The 24,280-nt window shown below is 63.9% G+C and overlaps 3 protein-coding genes across 5 annotated transcripts; 2 read left to right on the top strand and 1 right to left on the bottom strand.

Annotated features, from left to right (window-relative positions):
- Window positions 1–1,580: 1,580 nt before the first annotated feature.
- Window positions 1,581–6,902, top strand: SALL2 (spalt like transcription factor 2). Of its 2 annotated transcripts, none has more exons than XM_054045329.1 (4): window positions 1,581–1,674; window positions 3,334–5,309; window positions 5,732–6,130; window positions 6,630–6,902. In XM_054045329.1, the coding sequence occupies exons 1-3, from the start codon at window positions 1,659–1,661 to the stop codon at window positions 6,110–6,112; spliced, it is 2,373 nt and encodes a 790-aa protein (XP_053901304.1). In that variant the 5' UTR covers window positions 1,581–1,658; the 3' UTR covers window positions 6,113–6,130; window positions 6,630–6,902. The 2 variants fall into 2 exon arrangements, with proteins under 2 accessions (XP_053901304.1, XP_053901303.1); XM_054045328.1 differs by having other exon boundaries at window positions 3,334–5,582.
- A 2,121-nt stretch (window positions 6,903–9,023) lies between these two features.
- Window positions 9,024–14,108, top strand: METTL3 (methyltransferase 3, N6-adenosine-methyltransferase complex catalytic subunit). Its single transcript, XM_054045672.1, has 11 exons — window positions 9,024–9,236; window positions 10,152–10,342; window positions 10,704–11,102; window positions 11,692–11,867; window positions 12,155–12,371; window positions 12,847–13,034; window positions 13,282–13,320; window positions 13,400–13,508; window positions 13,592–13,657; window positions 13,758–13,870; window positions 13,961–14,108. Exons 1-11 carry the CDS (start codon window positions 9,143–9,145, stop codon window positions 14,070–14,072), a joined length of 1,704 nt encoding a protein of 567 aa, XP_053901647.1. The 5' UTR covers window positions 9,024–9,142; the 3' UTR covers window positions 14,073–14,108.
- Window positions 14,109–14,247: 139 nt separating this feature from the next.
- Window positions 14,248–23,638, bottom strand: TOX4 (TOX high mobility group box family member 4). 2 transcript variants are annotated; one of them, XM_054045670.1, is made up of 9 exons: window positions 23,448–23,638; window positions 21,152–21,220; window positions 20,253–20,495; window positions 19,738–19,995; window positions 19,117–19,359; window positions 18,936–19,007; window positions 17,804–18,499; window positions 14,553–14,716; window positions 14,248–14,467 (listed from the first exon to the last, which is right to left on the bottom strand). In XM_054045670.1, exons 1-9 carry the CDS (start codon window positions 23,451–23,453, stop codon window positions 14,404–14,406), a joined length of 1,815 nt encoding a protein of 604 aa, XP_053901645.1. In that variant the 5' UTR covers window positions 23,454–23,638; the 3' UTR covers window positions 14,248–14,403. The 2 variants fall into 2 exon arrangements, with proteins under 2 accessions (XP_053901645.1, XP_053901646.1); XM_054045671.1 differs by having other exon boundaries at window positions 19,117–19,356; window positions 23,448–23,637.
- Between the last annotated feature and the right edge of the window lie 642 nt (window positions 23,639–24,280).

Below are 24,280 nucleotides of genomic sequence, written 5' to 3'. Positions count from 1 at the left end.
CCATCTAGCTATGTATCCCCTGCACCCCCGCACCTGTCCCCTGCACCCCACGTCTGTCCTCTGTCCCCTGAACCCTCTGCTCTGTCCCGTTCCCAGCACCTTCTCCTCTGTCCCCTGCACCCCATCTAGCTATGTATCCCCCGCACCTCCTCATCTGTCCTGCACCCCGCATCTGTCCCCTGAACCCCCTCTTCTAGCTATGGACCCCTCATCTGTTCTCTTCACCCCCTCTTCTGTATATCCCCCTTGCCCCCCTCTTATGTTGCTCCCCACCCCTCATCTATGTATCCCCTGGCACCCCTTCATCTTCTCCTGCACCCCCTCATCTGTCCCCTGCACCCCCTCATCTATCTAGCCCCATACACACCCCTCCTCTGTATATCCCCATGCTCACAATCTATAAGTCTGTCGTCTCCTACACACTTTTCTACCTGTCCATCCATCCATCCACCCACCCACCCATCTCCATACACCATCTGTCCGTCCGTCTGTCTCTTCCCCACTCTGTGCAGCGCCGGTCCTTTCCCAGCCCCCTGGGGACCCTTTGTGCGGTTGCTAGGTAACCCTGTGAGCCCTGGAAATCTTCTCTTCTGTTGAGTTTGGGGTTTTTTCTTTTTGGGACTTTGGCTGCGGCCGAGGGAGCCAGAGAAAGGGGCCGGGGCTCCCTGGTGGGGCGGCTGGTCAGAGCAAACATGTCAGGGACACCCCCCCCAGTCCGGCTCCCCCTGTGTCTGTCTGGTGCCAAGCAGCAGGGCCCCGCAGGCCTGAAGCCCCCACTGTGTACACGGACTCCTGCTGCTCTGGAACCAGCGGGGCTGGATCCCGGGCTGGGGTAAACCTGTGTGAAGGAAGCCACGCCAATTCACCCAGCTTCTGGGTCCCCAGGTTATTGGCCTCAGGCAGTGCTTGGAGCCCCGGGGGTACACAGATCTTCCAGGGGGTACGTCAGCTCAGCCAGAGATCAGCCTAGTTTTACAACAAGTCAGTACAAACTAAGCTAGCGTACAATGACTTGTTTGGGCTGCTCTCTATGCTACAGACGGAAATGTGGGTACAATATTGATGTGCCCGTTGGTTTATTGTATGATTCTAGGGTAAAAGCGAGGAACTCAGCCGTTGTTCAGTACTAGTGTGCCCTGGGTGTAGCTGCCCTGGGCCTGGGGGAGTATCAGGGAGCAGGGATCCCGGTTCTTTAGGAGGGGCAGGGACCCGCAGCTGGGATCTACAGGGTGCAGGGACACCCCCCCGCCCTCCGTATATGAGGGCGCAGGGACCCCTGGCTGGATTTGAGGCACAGGGACCCACGTCTGGGCTTGGAGCTCGGGGACCCTCAGCTGGACTTGGGGACCCCCCGGGCGTCGGGGCGCAGGGACCCCCGGCTGGGATCGGGGCGCAGGGATCCCGGCTGGACTCCACACGGAGCGGGATCCCTGTGCGTCGGGGCGCCCGCAGCGCCGGCCCCGGGCTCGCCGCCCCGGACTCCGGACACCAGAGGTCCCTGCAGCCCCGGCGGGTCGGATCCGCTCCGGCTCCTCCCTGCATCCGCTCCCTCCTCCTGCTTCCTCCCCCCGCATCCTCCTTCTCCTCTGCCCGGAGTGCGCAGGCCCCGCGCCCGGACCGCCCCGCGCCCGCAGCTCCAGCGCCCGGGGACACGGGCCATGGCGGAGCCCGCAGGTGCGGTACTGCCCCTCGGCCCGCCCGGCTGGGACCGGTCCCGGGCCTCCTCCGCCGCCCGAAGGGGGGCGGCTCGTCCGGCCTCTGTCCGTGCGTCCATGCACCCTCTGTCCGTCTGTGCATCCGTGCGCCCATGTCTGTCCATCCCTACCACCCCTGCAGCCTCTGTGTGTCTGTCTGTCCCTGCACCTTTCTGTCTGTCCGTGCGTCCCCTGCAGCCTCTGTGTGTCTGTCTGTCCCCTGCACCTTTCTGTCTGTCCGTCCGCGTATTATCTGCACCCTCAGTCTGTCCATGCGCCCCTGTCCTTCCGTATCCTGCAGCCTCTGCGTGTCTGTCCGTCCCTTACACCCCCTGTGTCTGTCCGTGCGTCCCCTGCAGCCTCTGTGTGTCTGTCTGTCCCCTGCACCTTTCTGTCTGTCCGTCCGCGTATTATCTGCACCCTCAGTCTGTCCATGCGCCCCTGTCCGTCCGTATCCTGCAGCCTCTGCGTGTCTGTCCGTCCCTTACACCCCCTGTGTCTGTCCGTGCGTCCCCTGCAGCCTCTGTGTGTCTGTCTGTCCCCTGCACCTTTCTGTCTGTCCGTCCGCGTATTATCTGCACCCTCTGTCTGTCCATGAGCCCCTGTCCGTCCGCCCGCGTCCTGCACCTTTCTGACTGTCCGTCCGTGCGTCCATGCGCCCCTGTCCGTCCGCATCCTGCAGCCTCTGCGTGTCTGCCCATCCCCTACACACCGTGTCTGTCCGTGCGTCCCCTGCAGCCTCTGTGTGTCTGTCCGTCCCCTACGCCCCCTGTGTCTGTCCGTGCGTCCCCTGCAGCCTCTGTGTGTCTGTCTGTCCCCTGCACCTTTCTGTCTGTCCCGTGTGTTCCCTGCGCCCGTCCGTCCATCCCCTACACCCTGTGTGTGTCTGTCTGTTCCCTGCACCTTTCTGTCTGTCCGTGCCTCCCCTGTGCCCCTATGTCTGTCTGTCCATCCCTCCCTCCCCTGCACCAAGTGTCTGTCTGACCCCTGCAGCCTCTGTCTGTCCATCCCGTGCACCCTCTGTCTGTCTGTGCATCCATGCGCCCATGTCTGTCCAGCCCTACCTCCCCTGCACCCTCTGTGTCTGATTGTCCCCTGCACCTTTCTGTCTGTCTGTCCGTCCATATCCTGCACCCTCAGTCTGTCTGTCTGTCCATCCCTCCCCTGTGCCATCTGTCAGTCTGTCCATATGTCTCATGTGTCCCAATGGGGTTACTCCTGATTTACACGCTGGGGAAAGGAGAACCCTGCACTGTCTCCCTCTCAGCCTGGGACCTGACCCCCCTCCCCGGACTCTCTTGTGCCGGTGGGGGGGTGGGGGTGCGTGGAGTCAGGGGGCACCGTGCGGGGAAAGCCAGCTGGGCACGGTGTTCCGGGTGGATTTCCGAGTGGGGAAGGGGGAGGACTGCATGGAGGGGACTGGTGGGAGGCATCTCCCCAGCCCTTATGCCGCCTTGAGGGGAGCAGGCGCCTCTGCCCCCTATAGCTTTGGGGGAATGTAGGGACACCCCCTATAGATATGGGAGATGTCTCTGGTTCTCCTATGGTTTGGGGGAGCTGCAGTAGCTCTGGGGTGCTGGGGGCTCCCCTGGCATTGCCCTCTCCCAAGGTCTGACCCTCTGTCTCTCTCTCTCCACAGGGGACACAAGTGACGAGGCAGCCCTGTCCTGCCCCACGGAGCTGGCTGCCCACCGGGACACCTGTCACCCCAACCAGCCCCATCCCTCCTCCTCCTCCTCCTCAGCCAACGGGCAAGACAGCGCTGGCTCTTCCTCCTCCTCCTCCTCCTCCTCAGAGCCCCGGCCCGACAGCCCCCCGGGCATGGAGATAGAGATGGCTCCTCCGGCCAGCAACCCCTTGGCCCCGGAGCCGCCCCCTCCTCCGCCGCCACTGCCCCTGGCTCCGCCAGCTGCCCCCCCGCACTCCGGGCACCTCAACATCCCCCTGATCCTGGAGGAGCTGCGGGTGCTCCAGCAGCGCCAGCTGCACCAGATGCAGATGACGGAGGAGATCTGCCGGCAGGTGCTGTTGCTGGGCTCCCTGGGGCAGTCGGCCACCTCGGCCCCCGCCCCAGAGCCAGCCTCTGGGGCCTCCCACCAGCCCAAGGCCCCCTTGCCTGTCTTCTCCATCAAGTCCGAGCCGGTGAGGACCCAGGTGTCGGGCTCCCCAGAGGTGCCCAAGCCCACCTTCTTCCACCTCTACCACCCCTTCCCTGGCAGCGCCAGGGGCCCCAAAGCGGAGCCCATCCTGGCCCCGGCATTCCCCTCCACGGGGCTCCTGGCCGCCCAGTGTCTGGGGGCGGCACGGGGCCTGGAGCAGGCCACCTCCCCAGGGCTGCTGCGGCAGAAGAACGGGGCCGGGGGGACCGAACCGGGGCTGGAGGAAAAGCCAGGGGGTCGGCACAAGTGCCGATTCTGCGCCAAGGTCTTCGGGAGCGACAGTGCCCTGCAGATCCACCTGCGCTCCCACACGGGCGAGCGCCCCTACAAGTGCAACGTCTGCGGCAACCGCTTCACCACCCGGGGGAACCTCAAGGTGCACTTCCACCGGCACCGGGAGAAGTACCCACATGTCCAGATGAACCCCCACCCAGTCCCTGAGCACCTCGACTACGTGCTGACCGGCGCCGGGCTGCCCTACGGCATGTCGGTGCCGCCCGAGAAGGCCGAGCCGGGCGAGGAAGCGGCGCCCCCCGAGCGCAAGGGGCTGAGTGCCACTGAGAGTCTGACGCTGCTCTCGGGCACCGCGGCCGGGGGTGCGGCTGCCACTCCGACCCTGCCCATCTTCAACAAGCTAGTGCTGATGAAAGCAGCCGAGGGGCGTGGCAAGGGGGACGAGAACACGCCGCCAGGGAGGGAAGCAGAAGGAGCCCGGGTGCCCCTGGGCAAGCTGCCCAGCTGGGCCCTGTTGGCCAACCACTTCAAGGCAGGCAGCACTGGCTTCCCCTTCCCCTACGTGCTGGAGCCGCTGGGAGCCTCCCCCTCAGAGACCTCCAAGCTGCAGCAGCTGGTGGAGAAGATCGACCGACAGGGGGCCTCACCCGGAGCCGGCCCAGCGGCTCCCTTGGCCTCCTCGCCGCCCTCTTCCTCCTCGGGGCCCAACCAGTGCGTGATCTGCCTGCGGGTGCTGAGCTGCCCCCGGGCACTGCGCCTCCACTACGGGCAGCACGGTGGGGAGCGGCCCTTCAAGTGCAAGGTGTGTGGCCGGGCCTTCTCCACCCGGGGCAACCTGCGGGCGCACTTCGTGGGCCACAAGGCCAGCCCGGCCGCCCGAGCCCAGAACTCCTGCCCCATCTGCCAGAAGAAGTTCACCAATGCCGTCAGCCTCCAGCAACACGTCCGCATGCACCTCGGGGGCCAGATCCCCAATGGGGCCCTGCTGCCCGAGCCCCCTGCTGCCCCGGGGGAGGGTCCCCGCCAGCCCGAGGGCCCCGCCCCGCAGAGGGATGAGGAGGAGCTGTCGGATGAGGAGGAGGAGGAGGAGGAAGGCAGCGATGAGGACTCACTTGACAGCAGCACAGAGAAGGCCCTGGGGGGCTCGGAGGGGGCATCCAGCCCGGAGGAGGAAGCAGCCCCGGCTCATGCCAAGGAAGAGGAGGATGCTGGGAAGCTAGAGGTGGGGGGAGCAGCTGATCCCAGCGCCTCGCCTCCTGGGGGAGGGAGCCCCCCACCCGCCGTGGAGGGAGAAGGGGACCCCAGCACCCAGAAGGCAGAGGGAGGAGGAGACAGAGCACAGGAGGGAGAGGAGGAGGGGGCAGCAGGGGCTGGAGCCGAGGAGCCACGGGCCAGCCAGGCCAAAGAGGGGGTGGCGCTGGCCTGTGGGGTCTGCAAGGAGGGATTCCCCGACGGGGCAGCGCTGCGTAAGCACGCCCTGGCAGCCCACCACCAGGTAAGGGAGCCCCTGCTCCTCCCATCCACCCCCCAAGCCTGTCCCCTGCCTCTCTCCCTGCTCGAACCTCCCCCATCTGCCCTTGCCTTTACACAGGGTCTCCCTTGAGATGTAATGGGCTCCCCTGTCTGTCTCTGTCCCTGTGGCAGGTTCCTCTGGGCAGCACAGTGTGGAGCTGCAGCACAGCACGGCGTGGCCGGGGTCTGGTCCCAGAGGCCCCAGCAGCACCAGGAGGCGGAGCAAAGCTGCAGGAGTTCCTGGCGCGGGATGTGCCAACCCAACTGGTGGGGCCCCTGTCCTTCTGGAACCAGTACACAGCCTTCATCGCAGGGGGGGGCCTGGCCGCCAAGACCTGCCGGGGCCCTCCTGTCACCGTCACCCCCTCCTCCTCTACTGCAACCCCTGTACTTTTTGGCCCAGCCACCGCGCCCAGCAAGGCGGCCCCCACTGAAGCCAAGGAGAAGCCGGCAGGAGGACTTCCAGCTGCAGGGGAGGCTGTCCCAGAGAGCCAAGGCAAGGCGGAGAAGTAGCCGACAGGTCCTCAGCAGGTAACATCCCTCCTCCCCCGGGGAATAAAAAGAGGAGGAGTTTGACCCCAAAGTCCAGCCTAGCTGTGATGAAGGGCTGCCCCAGAGACACAGGAAATCCCCCCAACCTTCCCAGCCATGGGGCTCATTCCCCAATTTAGCCACTTCTTGGGGGGCGGGGAGCTGGGAGGGTGGTTGATGGAAAACATGGGGACCAGGAAAAAGAAGAACAGGAGTACTTGTGGCACCTTAGAGACTAACAAATTTATTAGAGCATAAGCTTTCGTGGACTACAGCCCACTTCTTCGGATGCATATAGAATGGGGACCAGGGCAGACTAGGGGTCACTTGGGAGAGGGCTGGGGTAGGAGGTTGCTTGGTGGGACGGATTTGGGGTCAGAGGTCAATTAGTAGGAGGGGTAGATGTCAGAGGTCATGCCATCAGTTTGGGGGGTTGTGCAACCCCACTCTGCCCAGCAGTGCTGTCCCCTAACCCCATCTCTCTCTCTCTCTCCTCCAGGGGGCGCCAGCCCTGGCGTGCTGCAAGAGGCACCAGCCCCTGTGTGGAGATCAGGCATCGGGGACTCGGCCCCCACACAACTTTAGTGGCATTTTAGTCTTTTACTTTTACCGTAGCTCAGAGGGGACTGGACGGGAGGCAGGCCCCTGGCGCAGGGCCAGCCACCCTGAACCCATAGTGAAGCGCCGTCTAGTGTAGAACAAAGGCCCAGACGCTCTGGCCAGGATCAGCGGGACTTTGTCTGCGTCCACCATTAAAGCAGTTTGACAAATCCCCAGAGACTCGGATCTTATTCTCCCCAGGGAGAGGATGGGAGGGGGAGGTGAGTAGGGAGATTCAGACGTTTCCCTGTATCACACACACGGCAGGGCTCATCCCCTCCAGCGGGGACAGGGACACACACACACACACACACACACACACACACACACACACACACACACACACACACACACGTTTCCTCCAGCAGGGACAGGGACACACACACACACACACACACACACACACACACACACACGTTTCCTCCAGCAGGGGGCGGCAGGGACACACACACAGCAGGGCCTGTCCCCTCCAGTCGCGGGCAACAGGGAAACACAGACACACAGCAGGGCTTGTCTCTTCCAGCAGGGGGCAGCAGGTGCACACATGGCAGGACTCGTCACCTCCACCAGGGGGCAACAGGGACACACGGCAGGGCTCATCCCTCCAGCAGGGAGCAGCAGCGACATGTACACACTTAGATGGCCTCATTACCTACAGTGTGACTAACGAGCCAGGCCCATGTGGCTGGAGGCTGTAACATGCTCATGTTCTCTGTGGATCAGCACTGGGGGGGAGAGGGGGTCACACACACTCCCCAGTGGATTACAAGTACTCCCTGGCTCCAGCCCTGCTCCGCGGCTCCAGCCCTGCTCCGCAGCTCCAGGCCCAGCTCTTTCCCCCTCCCCTGCCAGTTTCACAAAATGCTCCTGAGCTGCTTAAGCCTGACCCAGCCAGAGCTGCTTGGGAGGCATCTGGCGAGGGGAACATCCAGCCAGCACTAATCCCCAAAGTTGTACCCCCCTTCCTTCTCCAGCTCAGCTGTTCTTCCCGCCCCTCCTACCTTGCCACCCCTGTTTCATTTTCCCTCCCTCCTGCATCTGCCAGCTCTTCCTGTCTCTCTCCCCTATCCAGCCCCCGCACCAGGGCAGAGCAGCTACCCCATCAGCCCAGGTGCCATGCTAAAGTCAGGGGGAGGGAAGAGTTCTTTACCCCCAGGAAGGAGCTAGGGCTAGATTCAAAGACAGTGAGTCTGTGGCGGGACTGGAACTCAGGGATCCTGAATCCTAGGGTGTGACCTGCCTGGCAATCTAGGGCTCCCCTTTGCTCTACATGGGGCAAACACTCAGGGGTGTGTTTTTTGCTGCCCCAAACTCTCCTGCTGCTCTCCAGATGTGGCTGCATGTTGGGGGAGGAAGGGGGTGATGTGCTTGGGGACACAATGGGGCTGGAGGAATGGCAAATGTTATCCTCCAACCAGCCTAAAGCACGCCAGGGACAGGAGAAGCTGCAGCCGAAAAGGGAGCAGGGTTAGGCCCCCATCCCTGCCCAGAGATGGTCACCCCCAGGATCGGATCAGTGCCAGGCGCTCAGGCCCCTTGGTGCCAGAACAGCCTCCCTGGTGTCTGCGAAAAGCAGCTGCCCCCAGTCACCAGCAGCCCCGGCTTTGCGCCCAGGTGCCAATGACCAAGATGGCTGCCTCCACGGTCCACTGCATTGACAACAGGATTGTGGCTTGGGCAAGGAATGCTCTGGTGCCAGTAACCAACATGGCCGCCCAAACTTCGCAGTGAGATTGCCACGTCCTCTACTCACCACCTTGATGCGAGAGACCAACAGGGGGGCTGCCACCTCGGATGGGGGCCAGACACCAACATGGCTGCACCACTGCCCTGTGAGGGGGGTGAGTCAGACTCTGCCAACCATCAACGAGGCTGGTGTGGAGTCGAAGTACAGCCGACACCAATGACCAACAAGGGCCAAAAACCTTTATGCCAGTAACAAAGATGGCGGTTAGGCGCCTCTGTGCCAGTAAACAAGATGGCCGCCAAGACATCAGTATTCGTCACTAATTAAGATGGACGTCTACTATGCCCCAGTCAAAAATGGCTGCCGTGGAGGCTTTAAAACCAAGATGGCCGTCGTTTGCCAGTAAATAAGATGGCTGTTTTTTAAAAACAAAGATAACCAAGATGGCGGCTTTAAAAATTACCCCTAACCAAGATGGCCGCTCTGTACACACATCCATAACCAAGATGGCCGTCGCTTGCCAGTATACATGATGGCGGCGGCGGATTCGCGGTGTGGGCAGAAACAGGAAATGCTCGCTCCTTATCTCCATCCCCCCCGAGGCACTTCCGGTTACTCGTCTTCGCACGGCCCGGGTGAGCAGCATCGGTCCGTCCCGGTGTCCGGGGCTGCCTGAGCGGGGAAGGGCGGCGGGCCGGAGACGGCGCCCCGGGCCGGGCCGGACCATGTCGGACACGTGGAGCTCGATCCAGGCCCACAAGAAGCAGCTGGACTCGCTGCGGGAGCGGCTCCAGCGGCGGCGGAAACAGGATCCGCTGGGTGAGGGGTTGGGGGCAGTGGGGGGTCAAAGGGCAGAGCGGGACCATGGAGTTCAGGGGTCGGAGGTGCACGGGGTCAGGGACCAATCATAGGGCATTGGTAATGCAAGGAGGTCAGGGGGCAAACAAAGGGTCAAAGGGAAGAGGGTCAGGGGGCAAAGGGCACGAGGGGGCAATGGTGACACCAGCAGGATTCCCTGGGGGAGTTGGGGTCAGGGGGTGTCACAGGGTCAAAGGGCAAGTGGCATGAGTGGGGGACTGGGGCCTAGAGGATACCAAGGGGTTGGGGTAACTAGGGGAGGTGAAAGGGCACAATGGACATAGGGGTCAGTGGGGATTGGGTTTTGGCCGGGGTAGTGGGGAGGGGTGCAGGCTACATTCCTTGGTTGTGAGATCCAGGGGCACTGTGGGGGTCAAAGGTCAGCAAGGCCATGGCTGGATCAGATGGGCAGACGCAGGGGTACTGGGGGGCACTGGGGCAGGGGGGGGATTAGGAACCATGAGGCAGGGCCAGAGGGTGGCTGCAGCAGTGACAGAAGCAGGACCCCTGTGTTGGGGTCAGAAGTTAAAGGCCATTTTGGGCACAGGGCTCAGGTGCTCCCCAAAGGGCACTAGGGCATCAAGGTGTTGGGGATACAGGGGGTCAGGAATCAGGAGGCATTGGGGGCCAGGGTGGCAGGAGAAGCTATGGGGTCGGGGCACTAGGGGATCGACAGCAGTGCAGCAGAGACCCCCAGCTGGACCCACTGGCACAGGGGTGAGGGGCAGTGGGGAAGGGGACAGGACTGATTGGCTGGAGCTGGGGGGAGCAGTTGGGATAGGGAGGAGTTGGTGTAGTGGGCGGGTGCTGGGGAGGTTGGCAGGGGGGTGTCACCTCTCAATACTCAGATGTCACCAGCCTCATCTCTCTCCCCAGACCTCAGGAACCCAGAGCTGGCGTCACCTTTCCGCAGCGACAGCCCAGTGCCCGCAGTCCCCACACCCAGCAGCGCAGCTAGAGAGCTGGCCACTGACCCTGAGCTGGAGAAGAAGCTGCTGCATCACCTCTCGGACCTCGGGCTGGCACTGCCCACCGATGCCCTCTCCATCTGCCTGGCCATCTCCACGGTGAGAGCCCGGTCCCTCCCCCTTGCTGCCAGTGCCCTGGGGCCCAGCCCCTCCCCCTTGCTGCCAGTGCCCTGGGGCCCAGCCCCTCCCCCTTGCTGCCAGTGCCCTGGGGCCCAGCCCCATTCCCCTCCACCGCCTGTCCATGTGAAAACACACCCGCCTTCTCCCAGCAACGCCTGCTCTGTCTACTATTTGCTGTTCCTTCGTTCCCTGGATTGGCTGATCCTCTGACACGTCCCCCATCCTCTCTCCAGTTTGACCATCTCTCCCCCCAGGAGACCCTGTCTCTCCCCCTGCCAGGCACTGGGGTGACTCCATTTCTCTTCACACTTGCCCCACCCTGTGATCCTCTGTCCCACAGCCAGAGGCCCCCGTCACCCAGCACAGTGTGGAGAGCCTGCTGCAGAAGTTCGCGGCTCAGGAGCTGATCGAGGTGCGCCGGGGGCTGCTGCAGGATGACGAGGAGCAGCCCACCCTGGTCACCTATGCTGACCACTCCAAACTCTCTGCCATGATGGGCGCCGTGGCTGAGAGGAAGGGCCCCGCTGAGCCAGGCAGCACTGGGGGCCAGAAGCGCTGGGCAGAGCAGGATGCTGGGGGTGCTGTTCCTTCCCCAGCCGGTGCCACCCCCTCTGCCTTGACCACCTCAGAGCTGGCCAAGGAGCCGGCCAAGAAGTCTCGGAAGCAGGCGTCGGACCTGGACCTGGAGATCGAGAGCTTGCTGAGCCAGCAGTCCACCAAGGAGCAGCAGAGCAAAAAGGTACTAGCTGGACACCTGGATCCTAGCCTCAACACAGGCCCCAGCCGTGGTTCTGGGAGGGGAGGGGATTCTAGTGGGTTAGGATCGGGGCTGGAAGCCAGGACTCCTGGGTTCTGTCCCTGGCTCTGGGAGGGGAGTGGAGTCTATTGGGCTAGGATCAGGGGCTGGGAGCCAGGACTCCTGGGTTCTGTCCCTGGCTCTAGGAGGGAAGTGGAGTCTAGTGGGTTAGGATCAGGGGCTGGGAGCCAGGACTCCTGGGTTCTCTTCTAGTAGGTTGGAGCAGACATGATCTCAACCCTGGCCTTGGGTGGGATCCTGAGACCTTTTTCTTTGGACCAATACAGTCTGTCTTCTCTTCACACCTCATTAACATTTAGTAACATTCATTGGTACAGGCTATTGTGAGCATATATGAACCCTTACCCACTTTCCACCCCTTGAGGAAGATCTCCTAGACCCCAGTTATTCCCACAGGGAGGAGCGGGTGGGGGTAAGGCTGGGAGTCAGGACTCCTGGATTGTGGGAGGGGAATGGGCAGAAGGGAACCCCAGATTCCTGGGTCCTTCTCACAGCTCTCCCCACACCCCAGGTGAGTCAGGAGATCCTGGAGCTACTGAACACAACCACGGCCAAGGAGCAGTCAATCGTGGAGAAGTTTCGCTCGCGGGGCCGTGCCCAGGTACAGGAATTCTGCGACTATGGCACCAAGGAGGAGTGTATGAAAGCCACAGATGCTGAGCGGCCCTGCCGCAAACTGCACTTCAGGTGAGAACCTGCCCTGGGACTGGGAATCAGGACACCTGGGTTCCCTCACCAGCTCTGGGAGGGGAGTGGAGTATGGTGGGTTAGAGCAGGGGCAGGGCTAGGAGCCAGGACTCCTGGGTTCTCTTCCCAGCTCTGGGAGGGGAGTGGAGTATGGTGGGTTAGAGCAGGGGCGGGGCTAGGAGCCAGGACTCCTGGGTTCTCTTCCCAGCTCTGGGAGGGGAGTGGTCTAGTGGGGGGGAACAGCAAGTCAGATACTTGGGTTCTATTTACCACTGTCCCTACCCCAGACGCATCATTAACAAGCACACAGATGAGTCTTTGGGCGACTGCTCCTTCCTCAACACCTGCTTCCACATGGACACCTGCAAATATGTCCACTACGAGATTGATGCCTGTGCCGACCTGGACGCCCCCGGGGGGCGTGACCACAACATTGGCCAGGAGCTGGCCCTGCCCCAGGCGGTGGGTGGGGACCCCAGCATCGACCGCCTCTTCCCCCCCCAGGTACTGGTGGGGGTGGGAGTGTCTGGACAAATCGATTCGGGGAGGGGGGGGTAGGCAGGAAGTGGTATGGAACACAGGGCTGGCAGCAGTGTTACAGGGGTGGGGCTGTCAGGTCTCTGGGGAAGGGTTTGGGGTGGGGGCGATGGGCAGCGTTATGGGGGTGGAGCTGTCAGGTCTCTGGGGAAGGGTTTGGGGTGGGGGCGATGGGCAGCGTTATGGGGGTGGAGCTGTCAGGTCTCTAGGGAAGGGTTTGGGGTGGGGGCGATGGGGGGGTTCTGAGCACCAATACGGGGGTGGGGCTGTCAGGTCTCTGGAGAGGGGCATAGTGGCTGGTGAGCTGTGGGATGAGGGAGTTCTGGGGGTCCCAGTGGGGGGTGGCTTCCTGCTGCCCCATCAGTGGCTAAAGGCCATTCTCTTTGGGGACAGGGGTGGGTAGTTTTTGGTTTCTCTCTAATTTCCGCCACCACCACCACAGTGGATCTGCTGCGACATCCGCTACCTGGACGTCAGCATCCTGGGCAAGTTCGCAGTGGTCATGGCCGACCCGCCCTGGGACATCCACATGGAGCTGCCCTACGGCACCCTGACCGACGACGAGATGCGACGCCTCAACATCCCTGTGCTGCAGGACGAAGGGTTCCTCTTCCTCTGGGTCACCGGCCGGTACGGGGGGGGGGGGGGGGGGGGGGCGGAACAGAGCCTGTGGGTCACTGCCTGGTATGGGGGGGAGAGGGGGGGCGGCACACAGCAGAGGCTCTGGGTCACCAGACAACAGGTGAGGAGGCGGGTGAGCCTGCCAGGGGGCCTGGGGTGGGCCGGGCTGCAGGTCACTGTGTGGCTATGGGGCAGGTGAGTCTATGTGGGGGTCTAGGCCAGTTCAACATCTCACCCCCGCCTGCTCTCCCCGCAGGGCCATGGAGCTGGGACGCGAGTGCCTCAACCTCTGGGGGTGAGTGTCTGGTCTGTCCCCCTTCCCTCCCCACTGCCCCCTCTGGCCCAGCTGCTAACCCCCTCCCCATTTCCCCCAGGTACGAGCGGGTGGATGAGATCATCTGGGTGAAAACCAACCAGCTCCAGCGAATCATCCGCACGGGGCGGACGGGGCACTGGCTGAACCATGGCAAGGAGCACTGTCTGGTACGGGGGAGCACTGCCTGGGACCAGGTAATATAGGGGGTCCCCCCAGCGCCTGGCTCAGCCTCTCTCTCTTTCCTGTACAGGTGGGGGTCAAGGGGAACCCCCAGGGCTTCAACCGGGGCCTGGACTGCGATGTCATCGTAGCTGAGGTAAGTTCAGCCCCTCCCCGCGCTCCGGCCCCCCTGCTGGGAGCGGCCAGGGCTCCTTCCCTGCTCCCCACAGCTCCCCCATGGCCACCCCGTCTTGCAGGTCCGCTCCACCAGCCACAAGCCGGACGAGATCTATGGCATGATCGAGCGCCTCTCTCCTGGCACCCGCAAGATAGAGCTCTTCGGCCGCCCGCATAATGTGCAGCCCAACTGGTGAGCACGCCGCCACCCCCCCCCCACCCCCGCTCCTCCCAGGACACCGGGACCCCCTGCCCGCTAACCCTGCCCTCTTCTCTCTGCCAGGATCACACTGGGCAACCAGCTGGACGGCATCCACCTGCTCGACCCGGACGTGGTGGCCCAGTTCAAGCAGCGCTACCCAGACGGGATCATCTCCAAGCCCAAGAACATGTAGGGGGCGGGGTTATTTCGTAATAAAACGAGAAAATGAGTGCTGGGCCTCGCTCTGGGGGGGCACTGAGGGCAGCTGCTGACGCTGGGCACAGGCAGCTCCCAACTCCCAGCTGAAGGGGACTCTCAGGCCAGGCAGCAGGGGCGATGCTAGGGGCCCAATAAGCAGCTCACAAAGCTCCAGCCCCTCCCACTTTAATCAGCTCCAGAGGCCTGGCCTGTCAGAAGAGCAAAGTCTGGGCCTGCACCACCTCCCCCCACCCCAGGGGTTTGGTCCCCCTTGGTCCCCAGCCGTGTCTGCGCCGGGCGCTGCCCGCAGTCAAAACGGGCACCGCTCACTTCACAAAGACCACGCTGCTGCTGGAGTTGCGGGAAGCCAGCCAGGCTAGGAACACATCCCTGCGAAGGGAGACAGAGCGAGCGTCAGCGGAAGGGAGGGAAGAAGGGGGGTTGGAGAGGTGCAGTCCCCACCCCCACCCCTCACCTGCAGTGTTTGACGACACACTCGCTGCTGCAGTACTCGTTGTCCCAGTCGCTGCTGCTGACGGGCAGATTGTCGCAGCCGGAGCGCACACAGCGGGGCCGGGGCGACAGCCCCACGGGTGACTCCGACACCAGCTCCACGTCCATCTGCATCGGGGACTCCACCTGGGGGGGCGGGGTCACTGGCTGTGGGGCAAGGCCTTGGGGCATCTCCCCGAATCACGCCTGCCGCGCCACTCCTGCCCCCCCAACCTCGCCCATCCCCACACAGCACCCCTCCCCCACCCCATGCGCCCGGGCCACTCCCACCTCTGACCTCTCCCCCTTACAGCACCCATCCATGCCCCTGCGCCCAGCCCATCCCCACACAGCGTCCCTCCACCACACACCCCCCGGGGGGCCATCCCCCAACCTCTCCCCCTTACAGCACCCGTCCAGGGCCCTGCACCCAGCCCGTCCCCACACAGCACCTGTCCACATCCCCGTGCCCAGCCCGTCCCCACAGGGCACCCCCTGCAGCCAGTCCATCTGCCCACAGCACCCCATCCACACCTCTGCACCCAGCTCATCCCTCCCCTCAACCCTACAGCCAGCCTGTCCCCCCACAGCTCGCCCTGGGCCCAGCCTATCCCCACCCAGCACCCCTCCACACCTCCTGCACCCAGCTCATTCCCCACACAGCCCCCCATCCACACACCCTGCACCCAGCCCATCCCTCCCCTCAACCCTGCACCCAGCCTCTCCCCACACAACACCCCATCTACACCCCCACACCCAGCCCCTCCCCACACAGCAACCGTCCACGCCCCTGCGCCCAGCCCACGTGCCGCTGGGCCACTTCACCCCACTACCACCTCATGCCCCCAACCTCTCCCCCTTCCAGCAACCATCCACGCCCCTGCACCCAGCCCATCCCCAGACAGCACCCCCTACGCCCAGCCACTCCCACCTCAGCCCGCTACGACCTCACGCCCCCGACCTCTCCCCCTTACAGTTCCCGTCTACACCCCTGCACCCAGCCCATCCCCACACAGCACCCCCTGCGCCCAAGCCATCCCCACACAGCACCAGTCCACACCCTTGCGCCCATCCCCCCACACAACCCCCGCCGGGCCACTCCCGCCTCAACTCGCTAGGACCTCACGCCCCTGACCTCTCCGCCTTCCAGAACACATCCACGCCCCTGCGCCCAGCCCATCCCCACACAGCACCCCCTGCACCCAGCCACTCCCACCTCAGCCTGCTACCTCATGCCCCCCAACTTTCCCCCTTCCAGCACCCATTGGCGCCCCCCCCCCCCCCCACCGGGCCACTCCCACCCCCGACTTCTCCACCTTACAGCACCCGTCCACGCCCCTGTGCCCAGGCCACTTCCGCCTCACCCCGCTACCACCTCACGCACCCGACCTCTCCCCCCTTACAGTACCCGTCCACGCCCCCGCGCCCAACCCATCACTCCCTGCACCCAGCCCATCCACACCCCTGCGCCCAGCCTGTCCCCACACAACCCCTCCACCACCCGCTGGGCCACTCCCGCCTCACCCCGCTACCACCTCACGCACCCGACCTCTCCCCCCTTACAGCACCCGTCCACGCCCCCGCGCCCAACCCATCACTCCCTGCACCCAGCCCATCCACACCCCTGCGCCCAGCCTGTCCCCACACAACCCCTCCACCACCCGCTGGGCCACTCCCGCCTCACCCCGCTACCACCTCACGCACCCGACCTCTCCCCCCTTACAGTACCCGTCCACGCCCCCGCGCCCAACCCATCACTCCCTGCACCCAGCCCATCCACACCCCTGCGCCCAGCCTGTCCCCACACAACCCCTCCACCACCCGCTGGGCCACTCCCGCCTCAACCCGCTACCACCTCACGCACCCGACCTCTCCCCCCTTACAGTACCCGTCCACGCCCCCGCGCCCAACCCATCACTCCCTGCACCCAGCCCATCCACACCCCTGCGCCCAGCCTGTCCCCACACAACCCCTCCACCACCCGCTGGGCCACTCCCGCCTCACCCCGCTACCACCTCACGCACCCGACCTCTCCCCCCTTACAGTACCCGTCCACGCCCCCGCACCCAACCCATCACTCCCTGCACCCAGCCCATCCACACCCCTGCGCCCAGCCTGTCCCCACACAACCCCTCCACCACCCGCTGGGCCACTCCCGCCTCACCCCGCTACCACCTCACGCACCCGACCTCTCCCCCCTTACAGTACCCGTCCACGCCCCCGCGCCCAACCCATCACTCCCTGCACCCAGCCCATCCACACCCCTGCGCCCAGCCTGTCCCCACACAACCCCTCCACCACCCGCTGGGCCACTCCCGCCTCACCCCGCTACCACCTCACGCACCCGACCTCTCCCCCCTTACAGTACCCGTCCACGCCCCCGCGCCCAACCCATCACTCCCTGCACCCAGCCCATCCACACCCCTGCGCCCAGCCTGTCCCCACACAACCCCTCCACCACCCGCTGGGCCACTCCCGCCTCAACCCGCTATGACCTCATGCACCCCACCTCTCCCCCTTACAGCACCCGTCCACGCCCCCGCAACCAGCCCTTCCCCTCATGCCACCCCCACACCCAGCCCCCCACAGCACCCCATCTACACCCCTGCACCCAGCTCATCCCTCCCCTCAACCCTGCACCCAGCCTGTCCCCCCACAGCACACCCTGGGCCCAGCCTATCCCCACCCAGCACCCCTCCACACCCAGCCCATTCCCCACACAGCACCCCGTCCACACCCCACGCCCAGCCCATCCCACCCCACGCCCAGCCCATCCCTCCCCTCAACCCTGCACCCAGCCCCTCCCCACACAGCAACCCCTGTGCCCAGCCCATCATCCCCTACACCCAGCCTATCCCCCATCCTCCTCCACACAGCCCTGCACCCAGCCTTTCCCCCAGCCTGTCCCCCCATGCCACCCCTCCACACCTATCCCCCCATGCCAACCCTCCACAACCCCCTGCACCCATCCTGTCCCCACGTCACCCCTCCATCACTCCCCTACACTCAGCCTGTTCCCCCCACGCCACACCTCCAAATCCCCCCCTGCACCCAGCCTATCCCCCCACGACCCACACAGAGAACCCCCGGGTCATATACACTTCTCCAGTCCATCCTACCCCATGGCCTTTGAATGTGCTGGCTCTTGGCCCCGCCAGCCCCCCATCGACCGCAAGGCTTCCGTCCAGCCCTCCCAGGAGCAGGGCCATGGGGCTCCCGTTCTCTCCTCCTCACCTCGGGCACCACGTCGGCCGTGATCATCTCCACGGGCTCCGGGGAGCCCTGGGGCTCTGGGCTGGGCCGCTCGGGACTGGCCTCCTCAGGCTGCAGGGTGACAGGCTGGATCTGCAGGGCTGGTGGAGGCAGGATCTTGATCTGCAGGGGCGGGGGCTGTTGCTGCAGGTGGAGCCGCACCTTCTGCTGCAGGGCGGGCTGCTGCATGGCCTGCAAGGGCGGCGGCGGCTGCAGGACGGCAACCTGCTGGGCAGGGGGCTGGGGCGGGGGCATCTGCTGCAGGGGCGGGGGCTGGAGCCGGGGCAGCTGCATGGAGGAGGCAGCGGCGGCGGCAGCGGCCGCTGCCTGCAGCACAGAGCGGGTGACTATCTGGGTGGCGCCTGTGCCCAGCTGCAGCCCCCTGGAGGTGACGGAGGTGACGGGGATGACAGTGACCACACCGCCCTGCGAGGACAAGGGCAGCATCTGCTTGGGGATGATTATCTTGGTGAAGCTGGGCTGGGCTGGTGGCGGCGAGCAAAGGTTCCCGGGAGTGGGCGCTGGCTGGGGGGTGGCTGGTGGGGACTCCAGAACCGGCGAGGGGGTAGGGGGTGTGGGGGCTGGCAAGGGGGCCGCGGGGGTCGGAGCTGGTGCTGGCTGGGGAGCTGCTGGGGGCGGCACTGGGTTCAGGTCCAGCTCCGCCGTCTCGGATACCGTCTGCAGAGAGGGAGAAGGAAGATTAGCCCAAGAGCAGAGAAAGCAGGGAAGGGGGGGGACCAACTAAGGACCCCCGGGAACCCTGAACAATGCAGGGCAGCCCCCTCCTCCCTGCGGCAACCCAGAGAGGAGCCCTAGGGGAGAACGGACGAGCCAGAGCCTCCTGCCAGGCGGGGGAGAAGCAACTGAAGCAGGGACCTTCCGAGAACTACAGTTTTGCTGGACTCCCTCAGCTATTTTTTCTGACCCTTTCCCTCCACCTCCATCTCTGCTTCGTTCCACCCTGCTCCTCATCCAGCCCCCCTCTCTCCGCTGAGCTGGTACCTGCTGAGCCCAGCCCGCCTTCAGAACTGCAGGGCACAGAGCGGCTGTTTGCTGCCCTCGGCCTGGGACCATGCATACAGCACCGAGCGCAGTTACCCTGTGCCTGACGCACCTGGATAGCCCGATAGGCCGCCAGCGCCTTCAGATACTCCTTCTTCGCCGCCTCCGTCTTCCGCTTGTAAACCTGGCGAGGAAGGACAGGGGGTGAGCAGCAACGCCCATGCCCAGCCCTGCCCCTCCCCAGCCCTCACCTGCCTGTGCTCTTCCCCCCAGACCCCCACTGCCCTACCCACCTGTTTCTGCTCCTCACCCAAGCTGTCCCACATAGAGGCCACGATCTTAGAGACCTCCCCGAAGGTGGCGTTGGGGTTCTGGCCCTTGATGGCGGCCTGCGTGTCACGGAAGAACAGGGCATAGGCCGAGACCGGCTTCTGCGGCTCGTTTGGGTCCTTCTTCTTCTTCTGCTTCTTGGCGGGCTTCTGCTTCCGCCCCACGTCCAGCACCACTGGCGCAGCCTTCTGGGCCGGCACCTGCTGCTGGAGACAGACCTCACCTTCAGCAGCATGCACAGGGGAGCCAAGACCCCGGGGGGGGGAGGGGAGGGAGATGCATAGCGAGGGGCTCTGGCGCTGCCCATAGGGTGGGTGGGGAGGAGCGGGCGCGAGGGGCCCCGGCGCTGCCGGGGGGGGGATGAGAGGGCGCGAGGGGTCCTGGCGCTGCCCACGGGGGGCAGCGGGGGGCCCTGGCACTGCCCGCAGGGTGGGAGCAGGAGGCCCTGGCGCTGCCCATGGGGGGACGGGAGTGAGGGGCCCTGGCAGTGCCCGCGGGGGGGGGGGGGGAGAGGGGATCAGGAGCGAGGGGCTCTGGCGCTGCCCGCGGGGCGGGGGGGGGGGGGGGAGGCAGCAGCATCTCACCCGTCTGAACTCCTCTGGCTCGTCCTCCTGCAGGGAGCTGGTGGGGGAGGGCGTGGTGGAGAGCCGCTCCTCGGGCGACTGGGCAGCGGGCGGCAGGATGGAGCTGCCCCCCAGGCTCAGGCCCAGCTGGGAGCTCAGCTCGGACTGGTCGATGGTGGTCAGCTGGCCGTGCCCCATCAGTGCTCCAGGGCTCATGGGCACGTCTATCGTGACGGGCGGGTTGGTGCTGTACTGGGTGCCCATGGAGTGATCCAGGTCCTGGGGAGGCAGACACAAAGCTGGGGGGCTGGCGCTGGGGCGCACTGTCCATCGCCAGAGGAGCCCCCCCCCGCAGCACCAGCCTCCCACAATACCCCAGCCTGCTGCTAGAGGGCACCAGCCCTGGCCCTCCCGGCACGTACATCCTCAGCCAGCCACTAGGGGGCCCAGGCTCCTCCCCACCCCACAACCAGGCACTACAGTGCCTTGCGACGCAACCTGCCCTTCCCTGCCCAGCCCTGGCCCCAGCCCCTCACCATGGCCAGCCCCCCCGCCAGGAGCCCGCCGCCCTGCTCCATGAGGCCGTGGTTCATGCCCACGGGCATGTCGAGGGCCTGCACGCCATACTGGGTGGAGAAGCCGGAGTCGGGCGCGCTGCTGGGGTCCCCCAGGTCATCGAAGTGCCCCACCACGTCTGAGACAGCCAGCGAGGGGTCGGCGTCCAGGGAGATGGGCGGGATCTCAAACTCCTCATCCCCCAGGCTGGGGGTGTGGAACGTCTGCAGAGAGGTCGGAGACTTGAACTCGGTGCCCTGGTGCCCCCTTCCCCCGGCCAAGGCCCAGCCCCATCTCCCTAGTGCCCCCCACTACCCCTCCCCTGGCCAGCCCCATCACCCTGGTGTCCCCCTTCCCCCACCCCTGGCCAGGGCCCAGCCCCATCACTACCCCTCCCCCTGCCAGAGCTCAGCCCCCATCTCCCTGCAGCCCCTCACTACCCCACCCCTGGCCAGGGCCCAGCCCCCATCTCCCTGGTGCCCCATAGTGATCCAGAGGTTCTGTGCCATGCCCCATCTTTTAAACCATCCCTCGGAGGAACCCCTTCAGTGAACCAGACCCCCAGGGGGTCCCACTCTTCCTTCAGAGTCGGCCACATGGCTCCAAGACCAAGCTCTAGGCTCCAGCCCCCCTGCTTCACCCCAGGAAGTCCCCACTGGGGCAGCAATGTTTTCCCTCACCGCTCCCTCTCACAGTGACCCTCTTGGTTTCCTTTCTCTGCCTCTGCTAGTCGCTCATTCCCAGGTGAGCCCTGGTCTCCCCAGGGGCCAGCTCCAGCCTCCATCCATGGGCCTCCTCCCGCAGACCCTGCTCTGCTCAGCTCCGCTCCCACCCCAAATCTATCTCCCATTTTCCACCCCCAGCCGCAATGCCATCTCACCTCCGCCCCCGACAGGAAGGGATGGGCCGTCCCCGTGATGGCCAGGTAATTGTCGTTTCCTCCAGGGAACTATGGGGGAGAGAAGAGATGTGGGCTGGTGGGGGGGCAGACCAGCCTGTGTCCTTGGTTTCTGTGCAAACCCCAGCCCACAGGCATTCAGCCCTGTACATGGGGTGACTGGCACCTGGTCCAGGCAGCAGCGAGGAGGAAACAAAGGAGCCCTGGTGGTGTTAATGGGGCTTTCCAGTCAGACACAGGCAACCATGCCGGCCTCACCTGCACACACCAGAACCTGGGACTGGAAGCTGGGCCAGCCACATTCTGGTTGGAAATCAGGCACCATTGTTGTTGGGTTTTTGTTTTTGTTTTTTTTAACAAGGGGAATTAACCACTAGGACAAACTCCTGAGGGAAATGGTGGAATCTCCGTCTCATGAGGGCTTCAGGGACAGCCCGAAGACCTTCCTGGAAGGTGCTTTAGGAAGACGGGCATTGGTTGAGCTCTGGCCAGCGGGAACTGGGAGGAATTCTCTAAATAGTGCCTTCAAAGGTTTTAGCATTTGTCTAGGTTTGAAAATTAATTCAGATTCAGGCAGGGAGAATTTAAACTACAACAACAGCCCTCCACATGTATTAATTCCTTGCTTTGTCAGAAACTCCCCGTGGAAGCTGGGGCAAGTCACTAAGGGCTTGTCTACATGGGACACTCAGAAAAGTTAATCCAATTTAACTACAAGTGTGAATTTAAAGTGGATTTGCTAAACTGCACACAACTCCTGTGTGGATAGTATTATTCAGCATTCAAGTGGCCATAATTAACTTTAACTTCAAAGTGAGTTAGGTTAAATGTGGTTTAACTAATTCACTTCAAATGAATTCACATTAATTTTCCTGACTGTCCCATGCAGAGGACTTAGCCTCTCTGCCTTAGTTCCCCACCCGTACAGAGGGCATACTAGCACTGCGCTGCCCCTCAGGAGCACTGGGAGAAGAAATACATTCAAGATTGTCGGGCACTCAGATACTCTGGAGACAGAAAGCCAATAGAAGTACCTTAGCTTGTTCCTGTGTCGCTGAATCCACTTTCATAGCAGAGCTATTCTGAACAAGTCCATGTGCAGACAAGCCTGCAGTTTAACCCACGTACGCTGGGCTCAAGCAAAGCCCTGGTCTAGAAGGTTTAGTGGCAGAGCTATGACTGTGACGGGTGTCAAGTATCAGAGGGGTAGCCGTGTGTGACATTTATGGCAGAAAAAAACCCACAGGAGCCACAGTAAAAGTGGTATAAAAGATATGCTAGGAGAGCTTCTTTCACTTCCCCGGCACAAACCCTTTTATACCAGCAGAGCTGTCTCTACACTGGGTGGGGGGTTTGCTGCCTTAACACTGCTGGCATGGCCACGTTTAAAGGTAGACAAGACCTGGCTCACAGCCTTTTTGTCCTTCTAAGGTGGCCTAGGGATCTGGAATTTCAGCCTGACCCACAGGCAGAGGCACGAGGATCTCTTTGAGGATGGGATTTTACACAGGTTCAATCGAACTGATGAGAGTTTGCGAGCGGATGCTCAGGTGGGCGAGTGGATGCTCAGTTTACAGGTGTGAGTCAAACTGCCTGAACCAGTTTCACGCCAGCAAAAGGCAGGTGTTGGTCACAATCCAGTCCCTTCATTACTTTGGCGTAAGGCTTCGTCTACACTAGCATGGGTTCACTGGCAGAGCTGGACACCAGCGCAGCTCTGCTGCCAATGCTGCCCTAGCAGAGATGCGCCTGATGCCAGCCCAAGAGAAATAGCATTTAAACAGGACACGGCTCAGGCCAGGTCCCAGAGCCAAACAAGCTGCACCAGCAAATGCGCTTCTGTGTCAGCATCACCAAGCCCAGGGGCTCCCAGCTCCATTATTCTGGGGGGAGGGAGCACATGTGTGTCACTTCAGCACATCCCAACCACCCCCGCAACCACCCCGCTCCCCAGGCCCCCCCAACCACTCCCCAGCCCCCTGCAACCAGCCCCCCAACCACTCCCCAGCCCCTCCCACAACCACCTCCTGCAACCACTCCCCAGCCCCCCCCACACAACCACCCCGCCCCCCCACCTCCCCAGCCCCCTGCAACCAGCCCCGCCAACCACTCCCCAGCCCCCACAACCACCCCGCCCCCCCACCTCCCCAGCCCCCCGCAACCAGCCCCCCAACCACTCCCCAGCCCCTCCCACAACCACCCCGCCCCCCACCTCCCCAGCCCCTCCCACAACCACCCCGCCCCCCACCTCCCCAGCCCCCACAACCACCCCGCTCACCTCCATGGTCCCAGCAGCCGCCGCGGCCTGCGAGCCTGTAAGCGACCCCCCCGAGCCCTCTCCAGGAACCGGAAATCGCCACCCTCTCGTGCTCCCCCAGCAGCACTGTTCTCCCTCCGCCGCCGTTTGGCGTCACTTCCGGTACAAACCCCGAGCCCCCCAGTAGCGCTGGGAGTGGGCACAACGGGCCGGCCAGAGCGGCTCCCGGCTGCAGAGCAAGCGAGTTGAGCTCCCCCAGAGATAGAATGGCGCCGGAAGTAGAAATGGTACTGGGTGAGGGGTATTGCGGCGCCGGAAGTAGAGCAGTAGAGATGACCCTATGCTAGGGCTAGAACGGCTCCGGAAGGGGATAATAAAGTCGGCCCCGGCAGGAAGCTAGAGCGTATCGGCTGTAGAGCATAGAGTAGGCTCCGTGCTGGGGGTAGAGCGGCGCCACTCGCCGGAAGTAGTGCAGTGGAGACGGGGCGGTTCAGGGCGGAGATAGAGCGGCACCCGATGTAGAGCAGTAGAGTCGGAGCCTGGACAGGGATAGAGAGGCCCTTGGCGGACCTGGTTGGGGCATCATGTCTTATGCCTATCTCTTCAAATACATCATCATCGGGACACCGGTACCGTGGGGGAGGGGCGCTGGGCCCGGGCGGGGTCGCTCTCTGCCCCCCCCCCCCGGGCCTGAGAGTCTCGTTTTGTGCCCCCAGGTGTCGGGAAATCCTGTCTCCTGCTGCAGTTCACCGACAAGCGCTTCCAGCCCGTCCACGACCTGACCATCGGTGACAGCCGGGGGGGAGTGAGGGGCACCGGCCGGGCTGGGGGGGGGGAGTGAGGGGCACCGGCCA

Source organism: Malaclemys terrapin, chromosome 12 (genome assembly GCF_027887155.1).
Source record: "Malaclemys terrapin pileata isolate rMalTer1 chromosome 12, rMalTer1.hap1, whole genome shotgun sequence".
Classification (NCBI taxonomy): domain Eukaryota; kingdom Metazoa; phylum Chordata; order Testudines; family Emydidae; genus Malaclemys; species Malaclemys terrapin.
The sequence above is the reverse complement of the archived record's forward strand: the minus strand, read 5'-3'. Positions and strand labels throughout refer to the sequence as shown.

Excerpts from the sequence above, each read along its gene's own strand:
- METTL3 (XM_054045672.1), top strand. The coding sequence starts at position 9,143 with ATGTCGGACACGTGGAGCTCGATCCAGGCCCACAAGAAGCAGCTGGAC. Across the intron at positions 12,372-12,846 it reads ACCGCCTCTTCCCCCCCCAG|TGGATCTGCTGCGACATCCG; the intron begins GTACTGGTGGGG and ends CCACCACCACAG. Across the intron at positions 13,035-13,281 it reads TTCCTCTGGGTCACCGGCCG|GGCCATGGAGCTGGGACGCG; the intron begins GTACGGGGGGGG and ends CTCTCCCCGCAG.
- SALL2 (XM_054045328.1), top strand. Across the intron at positions 5,583-5,731 it reads CCCTGGCAGCCCACCACCAG|GTTCCTCTGGGCAGCACAGT; the intron begins GTAAGGGAGCCC and ends TCCCTGTGGCAG.
- TOX4 (XM_054045670.1), bottom strand. Across the intron at positions 19,008-19,116 it reads TGGGTGAGGAGCAGAAACAG|GTTTACAAGCGGAAGACGGA; the intron begins GTGGGTAGGGCA and ends CTTCCTCGCCAG. Across the intron at positions 14,468-14,552 it reads TGTGTCGTCAAACACTGCAG|GGATGTGTTCCTAGCCTGGC; the intron begins GTGAGGGGTGGG and ends CTCCCTTCGCAG.